The 12,845-nt window shown below is 34.2% G+C and overlaps 2 protein-coding genes across 5 annotated transcripts; one reads left to right on the top strand and one right to left on the bottom strand.

Moving 5' to 3' along the window:
* The first annotated feature begins 6,412 nt into the window (after positions 1 to 6,412).
* LOC135123527 (uncharacterized) lies at positions 6,413 to 7,491 on the top strand. 2 transcript variants are annotated; one of them, XM_064048275.1, is made up of 4 exons: positions 6,413 to 6,516; positions 6,563 to 6,778; positions 6,832 to 6,988; positions 7,037 to 7,491. In XM_064048275.1, the coding sequence occupies exons 1-4, from the start codon at positions 6,442 to 6,444 to the stop codon at positions 7,210 to 7,212; spliced, it is 624 nt and encodes a 207-aa protein (XP_063904345.1). In that variant the 5' UTR covers positions 6,413 to 6,441; the 3' UTR covers positions 7,213 to 7,491. The 2 variants fall into 2 exon arrangements, with proteins under 2 accessions (XP_063904345.1, XP_063904344.1); XM_064048274.1 differs by having other exon boundaries at positions 6,832 to 7,491.
* A 474-nt stretch (positions 7,492 to 7,965) lies between these two features.
* LOC135123526 (uncharacterized) lies at positions 7,966 to 9,704 on the bottom strand. Of its 3 annotated transcripts, XM_064048273.1 has the most exons (4): positions 9,590 to 9,704; positions 9,207 to 9,231; positions 8,471 to 8,973; positions 7,966 to 8,434 (listed from the first exon to the last, which is right to left on the bottom strand). In XM_064048273.1, exons 1-4 carry the CDS (start codon positions 9,656 to 9,658, stop codon positions 8,030 to 8,032), a joined length of 1,002 nt encoding a protein of 333 aa, XP_063904343.1. In that variant the 5' UTR covers positions 9,659 to 9,704; the 3' UTR covers positions 7,966 to 8,029. The 3 variants fall into 3 exon arrangements, with proteins under 3 accessions (XP_063904343.1, XP_063904340.1, XP_063904341.1); XM_064048270.1 differs by having other exon boundaries at positions 7,966 to 8,973; positions 9,590 to 9,703; XM_064048271.1 differs by having other exon boundaries at positions 7,966 to 8,943; positions 9,590 to 9,701.
* Between the last annotated feature and the right edge of the window lie 3,141 nt (positions 9,705 to 12,845).

Raw genomic sequence — 12,845 nt, 5'->3', positions numbered from 1 at the left:
TTAAAAAGATCTTTTTTTGAAGATATCCCACTCAACCCAGGAGGATACAGGAGTTTTAATTTCCTGATACCGTCTACCGGATAGTATGATAAAATTATTTACAATAATACACAACTTCTTTAAGAGAAAAACAGCCTTTCAGTCTATATGTATATAGATTTTTTTATGTCGTTATGATGGCACACAAAGAATGTAAAAGTTGTTGCTGTCATTCTTACTTTGAAATAATAGTACCAACATTTGTAATATTTTATTCGTGTATATGGGAAATTCATCATAAATTCAAAATTGATACACAGGGTGTCACTAACTGCGCACTCCTCGATATCCGATTTTTTAGAAGTTGAAAAAAGTCGAAGACTAAATTTGTACAGTTCTTTGGGGACCATATATTAAAATTATTTTCAGCTATACAAAGTGTTATATTTTTAAAGAGTAACATACAACTTCTTTGTAAGTTTTGTAACCATAATTTAATTTTACTTCCTGAGCGTAAACAACGGAAGCATTGTAATCGAGTCCGTCGGCCGACTCTCTGCTTTCTACTTTTACGTTTTCTCGATCTTTTATGACCCATAGAGTACGAAGAAATAGGTCTCCCGTTTCTGCCTGTCTGTCTGTCCGTCTGTTCGTCTGTCTTCCGTCCTGATTTTTATTAAACAGAATCTCAGAAAGTACTGTGCCGATTGGTAAGCATAATAAATTTTTAATCAAAAAATATTTGATTATCTCCTCCAAAAAATTGACGACGTCATCTCAAAATTTTGCCGGATAAATCCTATCTAAAAAGTGCAAAATATGATCTGTCTATACTTGCGATTTATCACTGCATTCATATTTTTTAAATTTGCTTAAACAGGGTGATTCAAAAAAATAATTCATGAATGCGTGAATCTATTTTATTGATTCAATCAGGAACTGCAAAACCGAATTCTTTGAAACCTTGGAGATGTTTTAAAGTTATCATAAGCATGGTAAATTTTTGATCAAAATGTATTTGCTCATTATTCCTAAAAAACTGATGATGTCACCTCAAAATACTGCTGAAATCTGACAGACTAGAGAGATATTTCTTTCATACCAACGTACCTAAACTCTAACTTGTCAAGACCACCAACGATGCAGATTCATCTGAAATGTACTATATTTGTACAGTCGGGGAAAAGAAATCTTGTACGTTATTTTTCCACCATTTTGGAATTTTTGATGTCGTTTATTCATTATTGTCACTTTGACGTTTGAGCTTTAAAACATTTTAAACGTCGCATTCAGGGTCAGCGTCAAAAATGACATAACTAAAAAAAATATAGGTACTTAAAGGTATTTTTTACACTTTGCGTCAGTGTCTGAAAAAAATATCCATATTTGAGCTTTCAAACACAACGTCCTGTATTTTATTATTGCATCTTACTTGATTTTTTATTCTCTTTTTTCCATTATGTCAGTGTGTCTTTAAAAAAGTAAAACAGCTCGATATCTAACAACTTTAAATATCTATACAAAAAATTGGTCTCAAGAGTTTAGACAGTACTTCCCTCGCTGTCGGAAACGTGACGACTGCATGTCTATTATGTTTTATTTTCGCAGTAGATTTCATTTTTTTTTTGAGTCACCCGGTATATGCAAATTCAAAAAATATCAATGGAGTGATAAATCACAAGTACAGACTCATCATATTTTGTACAGTTTAGATAGGATTTATTCGGCAAACTTTCGAGCTGACGTCATCAATTTTTTGGAGGGGATAAGCAAATGTATTTTGACTAAACATTTATTATGCCCTTTATAACCTTAAAATATCTACAAGATTTCAAAGCATTCGGTTTTGTAGTTCCTGATTAACTCAATAAAATAAATTCACGCATTTATTAATTTTTTTGAGTCACCCTTTATATGCAAATCGAAAAAATTTGAATGGAATGATAAATCACAAGAAGAGACTCATCATATTTTGTACATTTTAGATAGGATTTATTCAGCAAAATTTTGTGGTGACGTCATAAATTTTTTAGGGTGTACGACCAAATACATTTTGATCAAAAATTTACCATGCTTATGATAACTTTAAAACATCTTCAAGATTTCAAAGCATTCGGTTTTGTAGTTCCTGAGTAAATCAATAAAATAAATTTACGCATTCATTAATTTTTTTGAGTCACCCTGTATATGCAAATCCAAAAAATATGAATGGAGTGATAGATCACAAGTACAGACTCATCATATTTTGTACATTTTAGATATGATTTATTCGGCAAACTTTTGAGCTGACGTCATCAAGTTTTTGAAGGGTATAACCAAATATATTTTGACTAAAGATTCATGATGCTCTTTATAGCCTTAAAACATCTGCAACATTTCAAAGTATTCGGGTTGGCAGATTCAAAATTAAATTTCAAAATGTTGTTTTATAATTTTGATTTTTTTTTTCCAAAAGTCGGGACGTTTCAGGTGAAAACTCAATTCGGAGTTGTAAATTACATGTGTAGGACTATATTATTTTATACAATTTAAAACCCATTTACTACGTACAATTTTGAAGTGACGTCATCGCATTAGTGGTGGGGATGATTAGACAAATTTTGGTTAGCGTTTTGCCATCTACATGATATTCCTAATATAAGTACAAAATTTCACAACAATCGGTCCAGTACTTTCGGAGATTATCTGTCTAATAAAAATCCGGGACGGCAGACAGACGGACAGACGGACAGACGGACAGACAGACGGAAATGGCAGACCTAGTTCTTCGTCTTCTAGAGGTCATGAAAGATCGAGAAAACGTAAAAGTAGAGAGTCGGCCGATGGACTCGATTACAATACTTCCTTTGCAACCATAAACTTATAACATATTTTATTTTTTTATAAATACTCTGTATATTATAACTCAAGTTATTTATATCACGATAAAGTGCGAATCTCTATTTATTTATCTCTCCACAAAATATTGTAACCCAGATTTTAAAAATAACCCTATTGAGATTTTTTTGTGAGCCCTTATCGAAAAAATTTCAAGAAAATTGGAAGAACTTGCCAACGTCGAATCGAAATTAAAAAAATGGTCGAACGCGTTTCGATAGAACTTCTCTCGCACCTAAAGTACAGTGAAACATATCCAGCATTTTTGAGTACAGAATTTTGTGATGACGTCATCAACATTTTTGCAAGGACACGTATGTCAACTTGGATTGGTGCACTGTAATTCTAAAAATAACAGTATTGTATTCCCACAATTTTCTGGGAAAATGGAGTGAGCTGTTTCTGTTTTAATCCATAAAATAAATTGACACATTTATTAATTTTTTTGAGACACCTGTATAAGCAAATCTAAAAAATATGAATGCAATGATAAATCACAAGTAAAAACTCATTATATTTTGCACACTTCGGGTAGATTTAGAAATTTAACTCATTACTATGGAAATTTGCAGTTTAACACCTTTGTAATTTCACGAGTTTTTACAAGATTAATAGTGACAACAGCAGTTTTATCTTAACAAATACTAGGCCCGCCCACCCGCCCTCTGTTTTCCTAGAGAATATGTCATTTGCCGAAATAAGTCTTATCTTATCAAGTCGTAGCTCTGCCCGCCCGCCCCTATTTTGGCAAATGATATATCCTTTGAGAAAATAGGGGCGGGTGGGCGGGGATAGTACCTGCGCATATAAGACTGATCTTGGCAAATTCCATACCCTCTGAGAAAACTGTTTTGCCCCTATTAAACTTGTAAAAACTTGTTAAATTTAAAAGCTGTTAAATTTCATATTTTTATAGTAACGAGTTAAATTCCTAATTGTGATTGGATATTTATTATATACATTATACATTCTGTATAAGCAAATTTAAAAAATATTAATTATATGTATATTGAACATAAATCACAAGTATAAGCTCATCATATTTTGCATATTTATTAGGGTTACTATACACCTTGCTGTCATTTTGAAAGAGCTGAAAAGCACTATACAAAATATGATATGTATATATGATATATACACCATCATTACATACAAAGATGGCATTCATAGAAATGTTATACTAAGTTTTTTTTTTCAAAATCTATGAAATATAAATTTTTCTGGGGGTTGTGAAAAATTTATAGAACAAATGATCTTCAAAACTATCGAACGGTTTACTTTATTTTTACTTCCCGAGCGTTACCTAATGTAATAGGGCGAAAATAATCATTTGGAGCATTAAATTTTGCAATTTGTCCAAATCATAATGCCAAAATTTTTCAAAAATTTGAAGAGATAGTAACATTGATTAGGACTGACGGAATGTGCAATGTTAATTCATCTACCAGAAAAAGTTTTTGGCGTTTAAAAAAAGCATTAAGTAAATCTGCATCGAAAAATACGTTTTAAGCTGCGGTGGTGTTTTTGTTTTAGTAATAGATATTCTTTCAATTTTAAAAATTCCCTACAGAACACTCTGTCTCAAAAAATAAACAACCGATTTATTGTACGGATTATTTTAAAAACTACATTAGTAACTGTTATGATTTCAACTAATTAACAAAACCAATAAATTTGCTTATTTTGTAAATTTACGCTATAGGATACGTATAGTTTGCGTACTCCTGGTTTCCATATAGTTTTTGAGCTAGGGAATTTGATTTCGAGTAGATTTTTGGTGAATAAATTATTGTGTTTAAAGGCTTTTTGATTCTGCTTAGACTTCTGTCGTCTGTTTTATGGATTGATTCTTTATTTATAGAAATTTACAGCGTTCCAGGGGTGTTTTTGTCAATATTTATTGAAATTCTTAATAAAAAAGAAATCAACTAACACCACAGTGTCTTCAAAAATACAACTGGCAACCTTGCCAATGCCAGCTTTATTAGTGATTTATTCTAAAAAAAAAAAAAAAAACGTAAGCGTGGTTTTAATCAACCATTTTAGTATAATGCAGGTAGTGAATAAGAAACAATTAGTGATCAGTCAGTGTAAACTATTTCTAACACAACCTGCTTCACACGATGACATTTTAATAAGAACGTTGTCAGAAATTTCAGACCCCAGTGTACCAAAAAATCGTTTCTACCCTGGCTACAATGTTGAGGCAAATTTAATATTTATTCTGATTTAATCGATATTATAATTCACCGATGCGCTACTTTACATAAAGTTGCATTAAGCCGCTAACCACAGATGGTGTAAATTTTCATTAATTCTTAATAGTAGACACATATTCTTCACATTTATGCTTGATGTGTAACAGCATGCAAGCTCAGCACGTTCATACTTAATACGTTAAGTTAAGACCTGTATGCCACTTATTACTTCCTGAAGATAAAACACTAATAAATATAAGTAAGCCAAATATATAGCGTGTCGCATTCAGCTACTGGTAATTAATAACAAAAATAAAAGATAATTTTAGTTGTTTACAGTTTCTATAAATATTTCTTTTATTTCGGAGTAATTTATAATACATATATTAAATTAAATTCGTAGTCGGCACGTTTTCGATGAAAACGCTTTCATTAATTAGTTTTATATTGTTACTACATTATTAGATTGACCATTGTCGTATTACATTTTGTAAACGTGCTAATAATTACTTGTACGTAAAATTAATTAAATTTTAACAAAAGGTGCTCGTTCACATATCCCAATAGAACACTTTTGGAACCTAGGTATGCAAATTTGAAACAATGACAATATTCGTAACAAATAGGCTTTTTAAATCATTCAGCTCGCTTAGATTAAAATTTTGATGTTTTTAAATTTTATGGTAATTTTGTATCATTAAGTTATATGAAAATGTTTTTATTCACAATCGGTCGATAATATACAGCTTTCCAACTTCTAAAACGTGTCCACTTTTCAACCTATAAATTCCAGCCAACTTGATTTTAATTGGGATTTAATTATCATAGGCGTATTACGTTTTAAATTGGGCCATTTTTGTTTTATTTTCAAGCTACTTAAAACGATTGTGAATAAAATAGTATACAAACCTCGTGGAAAGTTTCCACCTCGGTATGTTATTGACTATAGAATGCGGGGTTTTTTCGTCTGTATAAATGGTGGAGGCGCCGGGTCTGCTGAACAGTTTACACACGCCACAACTCATCAGCCTAGCAATATTCCCAAATTAATTAACTAAATTCATTTGCCTTATTAATAAACCAGACTCTCTAATTATTTTTCAGATAGAGCGTCAATTAATATTCCGCTATATTATCACGCAATATAAATAACTGTGCACCAAATCAATAAACTCTTTTACTCTGAATTAACTTCCACATAATGATGATGATTTTTGGACAGATAATAATCGCCAATATCTAACTTTTCTAAATCCAATACTTTTATTATTCCATATTTCTTCATGACCATAAATCCATAAAATCGCGATAAAATCAAATCTCTTTCATCAGCCTGACCCAATCGAGGCCGCGTTTGTTTGTATTTCCACACAATGTTTCGAGAATTATGGCCTTCATAAACAAATTTTGTTTTATGTGTTCGGTGCGGCTAGGTGCCATAGTAACAGGAATTCTCACTCTGGTAATTAAAACCAAAATAATTAACGAAAAATAATTGTTTAAAATAGGTGCAAGGAATCGCTCTTCTCGGCGTAATGCTCTCAAGCTTGAATTCAATGTCAACAGTCACTGATAACATCAATGAATGTGTGGAAAGTCTGCGTCTGGAAGGCCAGTTTTATAGAGATGTGGCTAAAGATCCAAAATTGGTGATAACTGTGTCATCGACGTTTTTTTCTTGTTTGATATGTTCAAGTTTATTGTTGCTGTGGGGGTGTTTCCAGGTAGGAGTATTTTTTGTTGACAGAGAAAATGTTATTGTTTTTCTTTTTTTTAGATGAAGACCATCTGCATGTATCCTTTTACATTTTTTTATGTGTTGTATATTTTCGGTCTCTTTGTTACTTTGCTCTTGTTGATTTTTCTAGCGAAAGTCAGAGGACATGGTCTCGGAGATTTAATTCTGTATTCGAATCTCGGAGGGTTCGTTTTGTGTAAGAAAGTTTGTTTGTGGTTTATTATTCTCAATAAGTTTATTTTAGTGTTTTATTTGTACACTTGGGCTTGTGTCGTGAGCTTGATTCAAATAATTAACGAACTGCGGCAGCGCCTACAACAAAAGCTTAAAGTAGTCGAAAAGATGAAACTGTCCAATAGAGTGAGAGTTTACAATAAAAACAACACGAAAGGTTTTCCAAGTTATGCTCATTTTAATTAATTATTTATTTATTAACAACACAGTAATGAGGACTACTCAGATGAGTCAGATGCAATGATGATTAAAATGTAGACCGTTTGTATTTATTTCAAAACAAATATATAAAGCAATTAATCACTTATATGTACTTATTCGATTCCACTAATTTTCTATATTGATATGGCGTGTAAGCGTCAATACTTATTGGCATTTTTTCTTGTCCGTCTTTCACTCCTCCGTCGCTGTCGTTTCTATTTTCAGCGGAATCAAAAGAAAAATATCTGAAAATGGCAACCATTTCTAACACATTAACTAAAATGAAAGACTCCTTACGGGTGAAGTTTTTCCTCCTGCGGAACTCTCAGATATTTGATGAATTTATCATATGTGAAAGAACGACAGCGAGACCTAAAAAGATTCAATTAATTTAATACTTGAATCGAACTTTACTTACCTTGAACAGTCACTTCGAGCCGCTCTTCCGAAAGCTCCGCCTGGAATTAAACCATTAAGAGGACCACGACGTTGTTTATCCGTCTTCGTTTCGTATTTGCTGTTGAAAATGTAGAGTTCAGAGAAGTGGGTGAATTTAATTGTTAATTACCTTGGCGATAAACGCTTTGCCACTCCATATCCACCTCCGAGCTGCAACACTCCAAAAGTTCTAGCGGGTTTTCGCCCCATTATTGCTCCGACCTGTGGATAAGCTAACAACAAACGCTCCGTCAAAATTTATACACAAAAGCAACAACATCTAAAAAAATACGAAACCTCTAAGTAACTAGTGTTTATTCTCTTACAAAATATTACAATTTCGAACACAATTTATAAAATTAAATCAACCGTTTTTTTTCTTGCCCAAACCTCTTCCCACTAAGCCACCATCAATATCATCGAGGCCGCGCCCTACTAAGTTACCACCGCCAATCCCATCCAAACTCCGCCCGACCAAGGTACCCCCTCCAATACCGTCTAAACCTCGACGAACCAGACCACCGTCAATGCCGTCCAGTCCCCGCCCCACCAAATTGCCCCCGCCGATTCCGTCAAGGCTCCTCCCAACCAAATTCCCCCCGCCAATTCCGTCCAAGCTTCTGCCGACCAAGTTTCCGTCGATTCCGTCTAAACCCCTCCCAATTAGGTTGCTCCCGCCGATACCGTCTAGGTTTCGCCCCATCAAACCCCCGTCAATCCCGTCCATAGTTCTTCTGAACAAACCACCGTCGATATCGTCCAAGCCCCGTCCAATCAATCCCCCGTCGATTCCGTCGGGGCTCCGCCTGAACAAATCACCGTCGATGTCGTCTATGCCCCGCCCGATCAGGTTGCTCCCGCCGATTCCGTCTAGGTTGCGACCAATCAAACCACCATCGATTCCGTCCGGGCTCCGCCTGAACAAATCGCCGTCGATATCGTCTATGCCCCGCCCGATCAGGTTGCTTCCGCCGATGCCGTCTAGGTTGCGACCGATTAAGCCGCCGTCGATTCCGTCCGGGCTCCTCCTGAATAAATCGCCGTCGATATCGTCTATGCCCCGCCCGATCAGGTTGCTCCCGCCGATGCCGTCTAGGTTGCGGCCGATTAAGCCGCCGTCGATTCCGTCCGGGCTCCTCCTGAATAAATCGCCGTCGATATCGTCTATTCCCCGCCCGATCAGGTTGCTCCCGCCGATGCCGTCGAGGTTGCGGCCGATTAATCCGCCGTCGATGTCATCGTTGCTCCGCCTTCCAAAGTGTGGCACCGCCCACTTTCCTGCAATACGATCCAGGCCTCTCTTAATTCCTAAAATGGTTTTATTTGGGACGTTGTCGATTGGAAACAAGGCATTTTATTTACAGCTGCTGGCAGAGAGGGAAAACACTCGACGGTCACTTTCCTTTAGTAAATTCGGTGTTATTGCACGAACACACCTGAGAACGGACGGAAGAATACGAAACCGAACACAAAAATTGCAAAAGTTAAGCGAAAGTGTGCGGAGAATCGATAATAAAAGCAATATTAAAGGGGGAACTTACGGTAGTGGCCGGTCTCGTAGTCGCTCTGGAAAAGAACAAAAGAATTTTCATTAAAATTACCAACTTCTGCCAAGTTTGGACAATTTAAAAGGCCCTGGAGGGCCACTTTGTCTTTTTTTTCGGGGTAATTGCATTAAAAAATGTCATTATTACGGACCGAATTAGCGGTTTACTTTACACTTCAAAAAGACTGCTCACCAAAAGGTAAATGCGGTGTTATTTTAGCGCTGTTACGCGATATCACCGATCCAATTAAAGCGGGTTCAATGGAGCCGGACTCGATTAAATGAGATTGAACAAACAGGAATGGCTGATTACAGGGATTTGTACTTTATTTTTACTATTTCAAAATTTTTTAAAAGGGGACTTATTTTCGGACTTACCAGTTTTGGGGCTGCATCGATGACCACCAGAGTCACTAAGAGGGCGAATAAGGGAGTAGTGCACCACATGTTGTCACTGTTGTGGTTGATCACTGCACTGTGGCAGTTGCAGAACTCTGGAAGAATTTATATCCAGAAGCTTTACGATGCGAGGATGAAAAGAGGGGAGCCATCACGCAAACAGGTGCTCGTAGGAGGAGATGAAAGGGCTTTTACGCACACACTCGAGCCCAGCGATAAGAATAATGTTGGTTTTTATTTAATTAATACAATTTTTATTTATTTTTTAATAACTGTAGGTTTTCTTTTAAAGCTAATGTGATTAAATGCTTCGACTATTTCTGTTGAATGCTTAAATGAAGACTAGCTTAATAACCGCTGATTCAAAACGATTATCAATATGTTTTAGGTCTGAACAGGGCAAGCGTCAAATTTGATTGCTAAGTTTTAATTTAATGTTAAATGTACAGGGTGTTCTATCGCAATTAAGCGATCAAATAACTAAAAATTTTACGTTATCTCCACATTTCAGAGTTTGTGTAGTAAGAAAATCTGTTTTCTGTTTTTGTATGCCAAATCACTGTGTAAGTTTGGGTGTACTTTTAGAATGTTGTCCACATTTTTTTCTAATCAGTGCAAAAGCTTTTGTCAAGAAAAAAAAATACAATAAAACAAATCCAGCTTTTTCGAAAAATTATAACATGATTTTTATGAGAACCCTTATAAGTTTAAATAAAGATATGTGTGTAACGTTAAAATAAATCATAAGTAAAAGTTTATCATATTTTGCACATTTTGGATTGAATATATTTGGCAAAATTTTGAGATGACGTCCAATTTTTTGGGAAGGGATAAACGAAAAAATTTTGTTTCACGATTCACCATGATTAGGATAACCTTAAAAGTTTTACAAGATTTCAGCGCAATCAATTTAGCAGTTTCAAATTTATCTGCAACATACTGTAATTCAGTTTTGAATTTTTTTCCAAAAATTCTAGATGTCTAAGGTGAAAATTCGACACAGATTCACACCCCACAAGTTCAGGAGTATCTTATTTTATGAAATTCCGAAAAATTTTTTATTATAAATTTTCGAGATGACGTCATCACATTGGTGGTGGGGATGATTAGTCAAATTTTAGTTAGCGTTTAACCATTTACGTGGCATTCCTAATACATATGCAAAATGTGACAACAGTCGGTCCAGTAGTTTCGGAGATCACTTGTCTTATTAGACAAGTGATCTCTCATTTTAATTAAAATGGATACAGACACTAGACAGACAGACAGACTGACAGACAGACAGACAGACACGTCATGACACGTCGAGAAAATGTGAAAGTGTCAATTCGGCCGATAGATTCCGCATTACTATACTTCCTTAGCTTACGCTCGGGAAGTAAAAATACATATTTTAGATGGTTATGAAAAAATTTATTAATAACAGAAAGACGTTTTCCGAGACTGGACTGTGTTAATTTTGGAAAATTTTTGACGTTTCCCCGTTTTCATAAGGGACATCTTCAAAAAATAAAGAACGAGAGGAATGAAAATTTATACAGAGAAGAAAAATATACTAGAGGTAAATCTTTCCCTCAGAGACCTTTCCAAAATGGCTAGGATCGAAACACGGGATCTGCTATTAATGTTGACAAGTGAAAGTCTTCGATTTCATATTTTCTTGGCAGGAAAAAATCGGTCTCCGGTTTCCGTTTGTCTCTCTGCCGTCTGTCTGTGTTAATTTTTATTAGACCGATTGTTGTCAAATTTTATATGTATGTTAGGAATATTGTGTAGATGGTGAAACCTTAACCAAAATTTGTTTAATCATTTCGACCAAAGCTTTGATGACGTCACTCTAAATTTTGCAAAATATTCAGGGATATAGGTCCTGACGTAATGATTCTAAGAATATAGCTTGTTTATGGTCACGGAGCACTATCCTGAAAATATTCGTTATAAAATTCGAAATTTCTGATATTTCTAAAAATTTCGACATTTCATTGGGCGATTTTGGAAAAACAGTTTTTAAATTACGAAAGTGGGCCGAAATTTGCATACGTTAGTGAAAAATTTGATTTTTGAAAAAGTTTTTCAAAATTTTCAAAAAATTCAGGGATGTAGATTTCGACGTAATGTAACCTGACCTGTCTTAACTTTCCTATTGTCCCAAATAAAAAAAATAAATAAAATTTCTGTAAATACTTTCATAAAAACCAAAAGTAATTTTTTATTTACGTACAAAATTTTTATACTGAACTATTTTGACGAAACTGTAAAAACTGCTACATTTCAATTTAAGATGTATGGCTTTTTATACAGAAACTGCAGTGATTTTTGTAACATAGAAACTTTAATTAATTTATACTATGTTTTAGTCAGGTCAGGTCTTGAATATGGGGCAATTATATGGTATCCGCAATACGACATATATATAAAAAACATAGAATCAGTACAACGTAAATTCCTAAAATTTTTATGTTTTCGCTTAGATGGAGTTTACCCTGAACGAGGTTATGACCACTCTCAATTATTAAATCGGTTCAACTTCATTAGTTTACAAATTCGACGTAACCTCTTAATAGTGAAGTTTCTGTATAACCTAGTCAACAATAAAACTGATTGTCCGTTTTTGTTAAATAAGCTTAATTTTATTGTTCCCCGTCTTAATTCAAGACAAAATTTAACGTTTTATACTTTTTCTTTCAAAACCAATATTTTACGTAGGTCTCCAATTGTATTAATGTCAGAATCGTTTAACAAAATTTCATTGTTCTGCGACATTAATGCAGATTCATTTAATGGGATAAAACAGTCATTGTTACGAGTTTAGGTTCATACATGTTTATTTTTCATTTTTAACTTTTATCAAGTAGTAATTTGGTTATAATATTAGGATCCTATATATAGTTTGTTTAATTTATTTTTTTGTAAGCATATCTGCCACACTTTATTACACAAAGTTAAGTTAATTTTTCCTGTAATTGGGTGATGTATTACCTGTTGGAAATAAATTTATTTATTAACGATTTTGGAAAAACGATAGGAATTTTCGAAGAAACGAAACCGAAAATGACTATCGAAGTCTATAAGAAAATGTCTTCAACTAATTTTCGGAACTAATTAAAAAATGGTCGAAAATGTAAAAATTGCCAAAATCAGTCCTATCTGATCAAATACTAGCCCCGCCCACCCACCCTCTATTTTCTATTAGGGTATATCATTTGCCAAAATCAGTCTTATCTTAGCAAATAGT

Source organism: Zophobas morio, unplaced genomic scaffold (genome assembly GCF_036711695.1).
Source record: "Zophobas morio isolate AGI-343-1 ecotype UQ-CSIRO unplaced genomic scaffold, CSIRO_AGI_Zmor_V1 ptg000006l, whole genome shotgun sequence".
Classification (NCBI taxonomy): domain Eukaryota; kingdom Metazoa; phylum Arthropoda; class Insecta; order Coleoptera; family Tenebrionidae; genus Zophobas; species Zophobas morio.
Note: the sequence above shows the minus strand (reverse complement) of the source record. Positions and strands in the feature narration are given on the sequence as shown.

What these genes read in the sequence shown, in the direction of transcription:
- LOC135123526 (XM_064048270.1), bottom strand. Translation starts at nt 9,658, where the DNA reads ATGTGGTGCACTACTCCCTTATTCGCCCTCTTAGTGACTCTGGTGGTC. An exon ending in TCGATGCAGCCCCAAAACTG is followed by an intron (nt 9,232 to 9,589) that starts GTAAGTCCGAAA and finishes GTTCTTTTCCAG; the next exon opens with AGCGACTACGAGACCGGCCA. An exon ending in CTACGAGACCGGCCACTACC is followed by an intron (nt 8,974 to 9,206) that starts GTAAGTTCCCCC and finishes AAACCATTTTAG; the next exon opens with GAATTAAGAGAGGCCTGGAT.
- LOC135123527 (XM_064048274.1), top strand. Translation starts at nt 6,442, where the DNA reads ATGGCCTTCATAAACAAATTTTGTTTTATGTGTTCGGTGCGGCTAGGT. An exon ending in TAACAGGAATTCTCACTCTG is followed by an intron (nt 6,517 to 6,562) that starts GTAATTAAAACC and finishes TGTTTAAAATAG; the next exon opens with GTGCAAGGAATCGCTCTTCT. An exon ending in TGCTGTGGGGGTGTTTCCAG is followed by an intron (nt 6,779 to 6,831) that starts GTAGGAGTATTT and finishes TCTTTTTTTTAG; the next exon opens with ATGAAGACCATCTGCATGTA.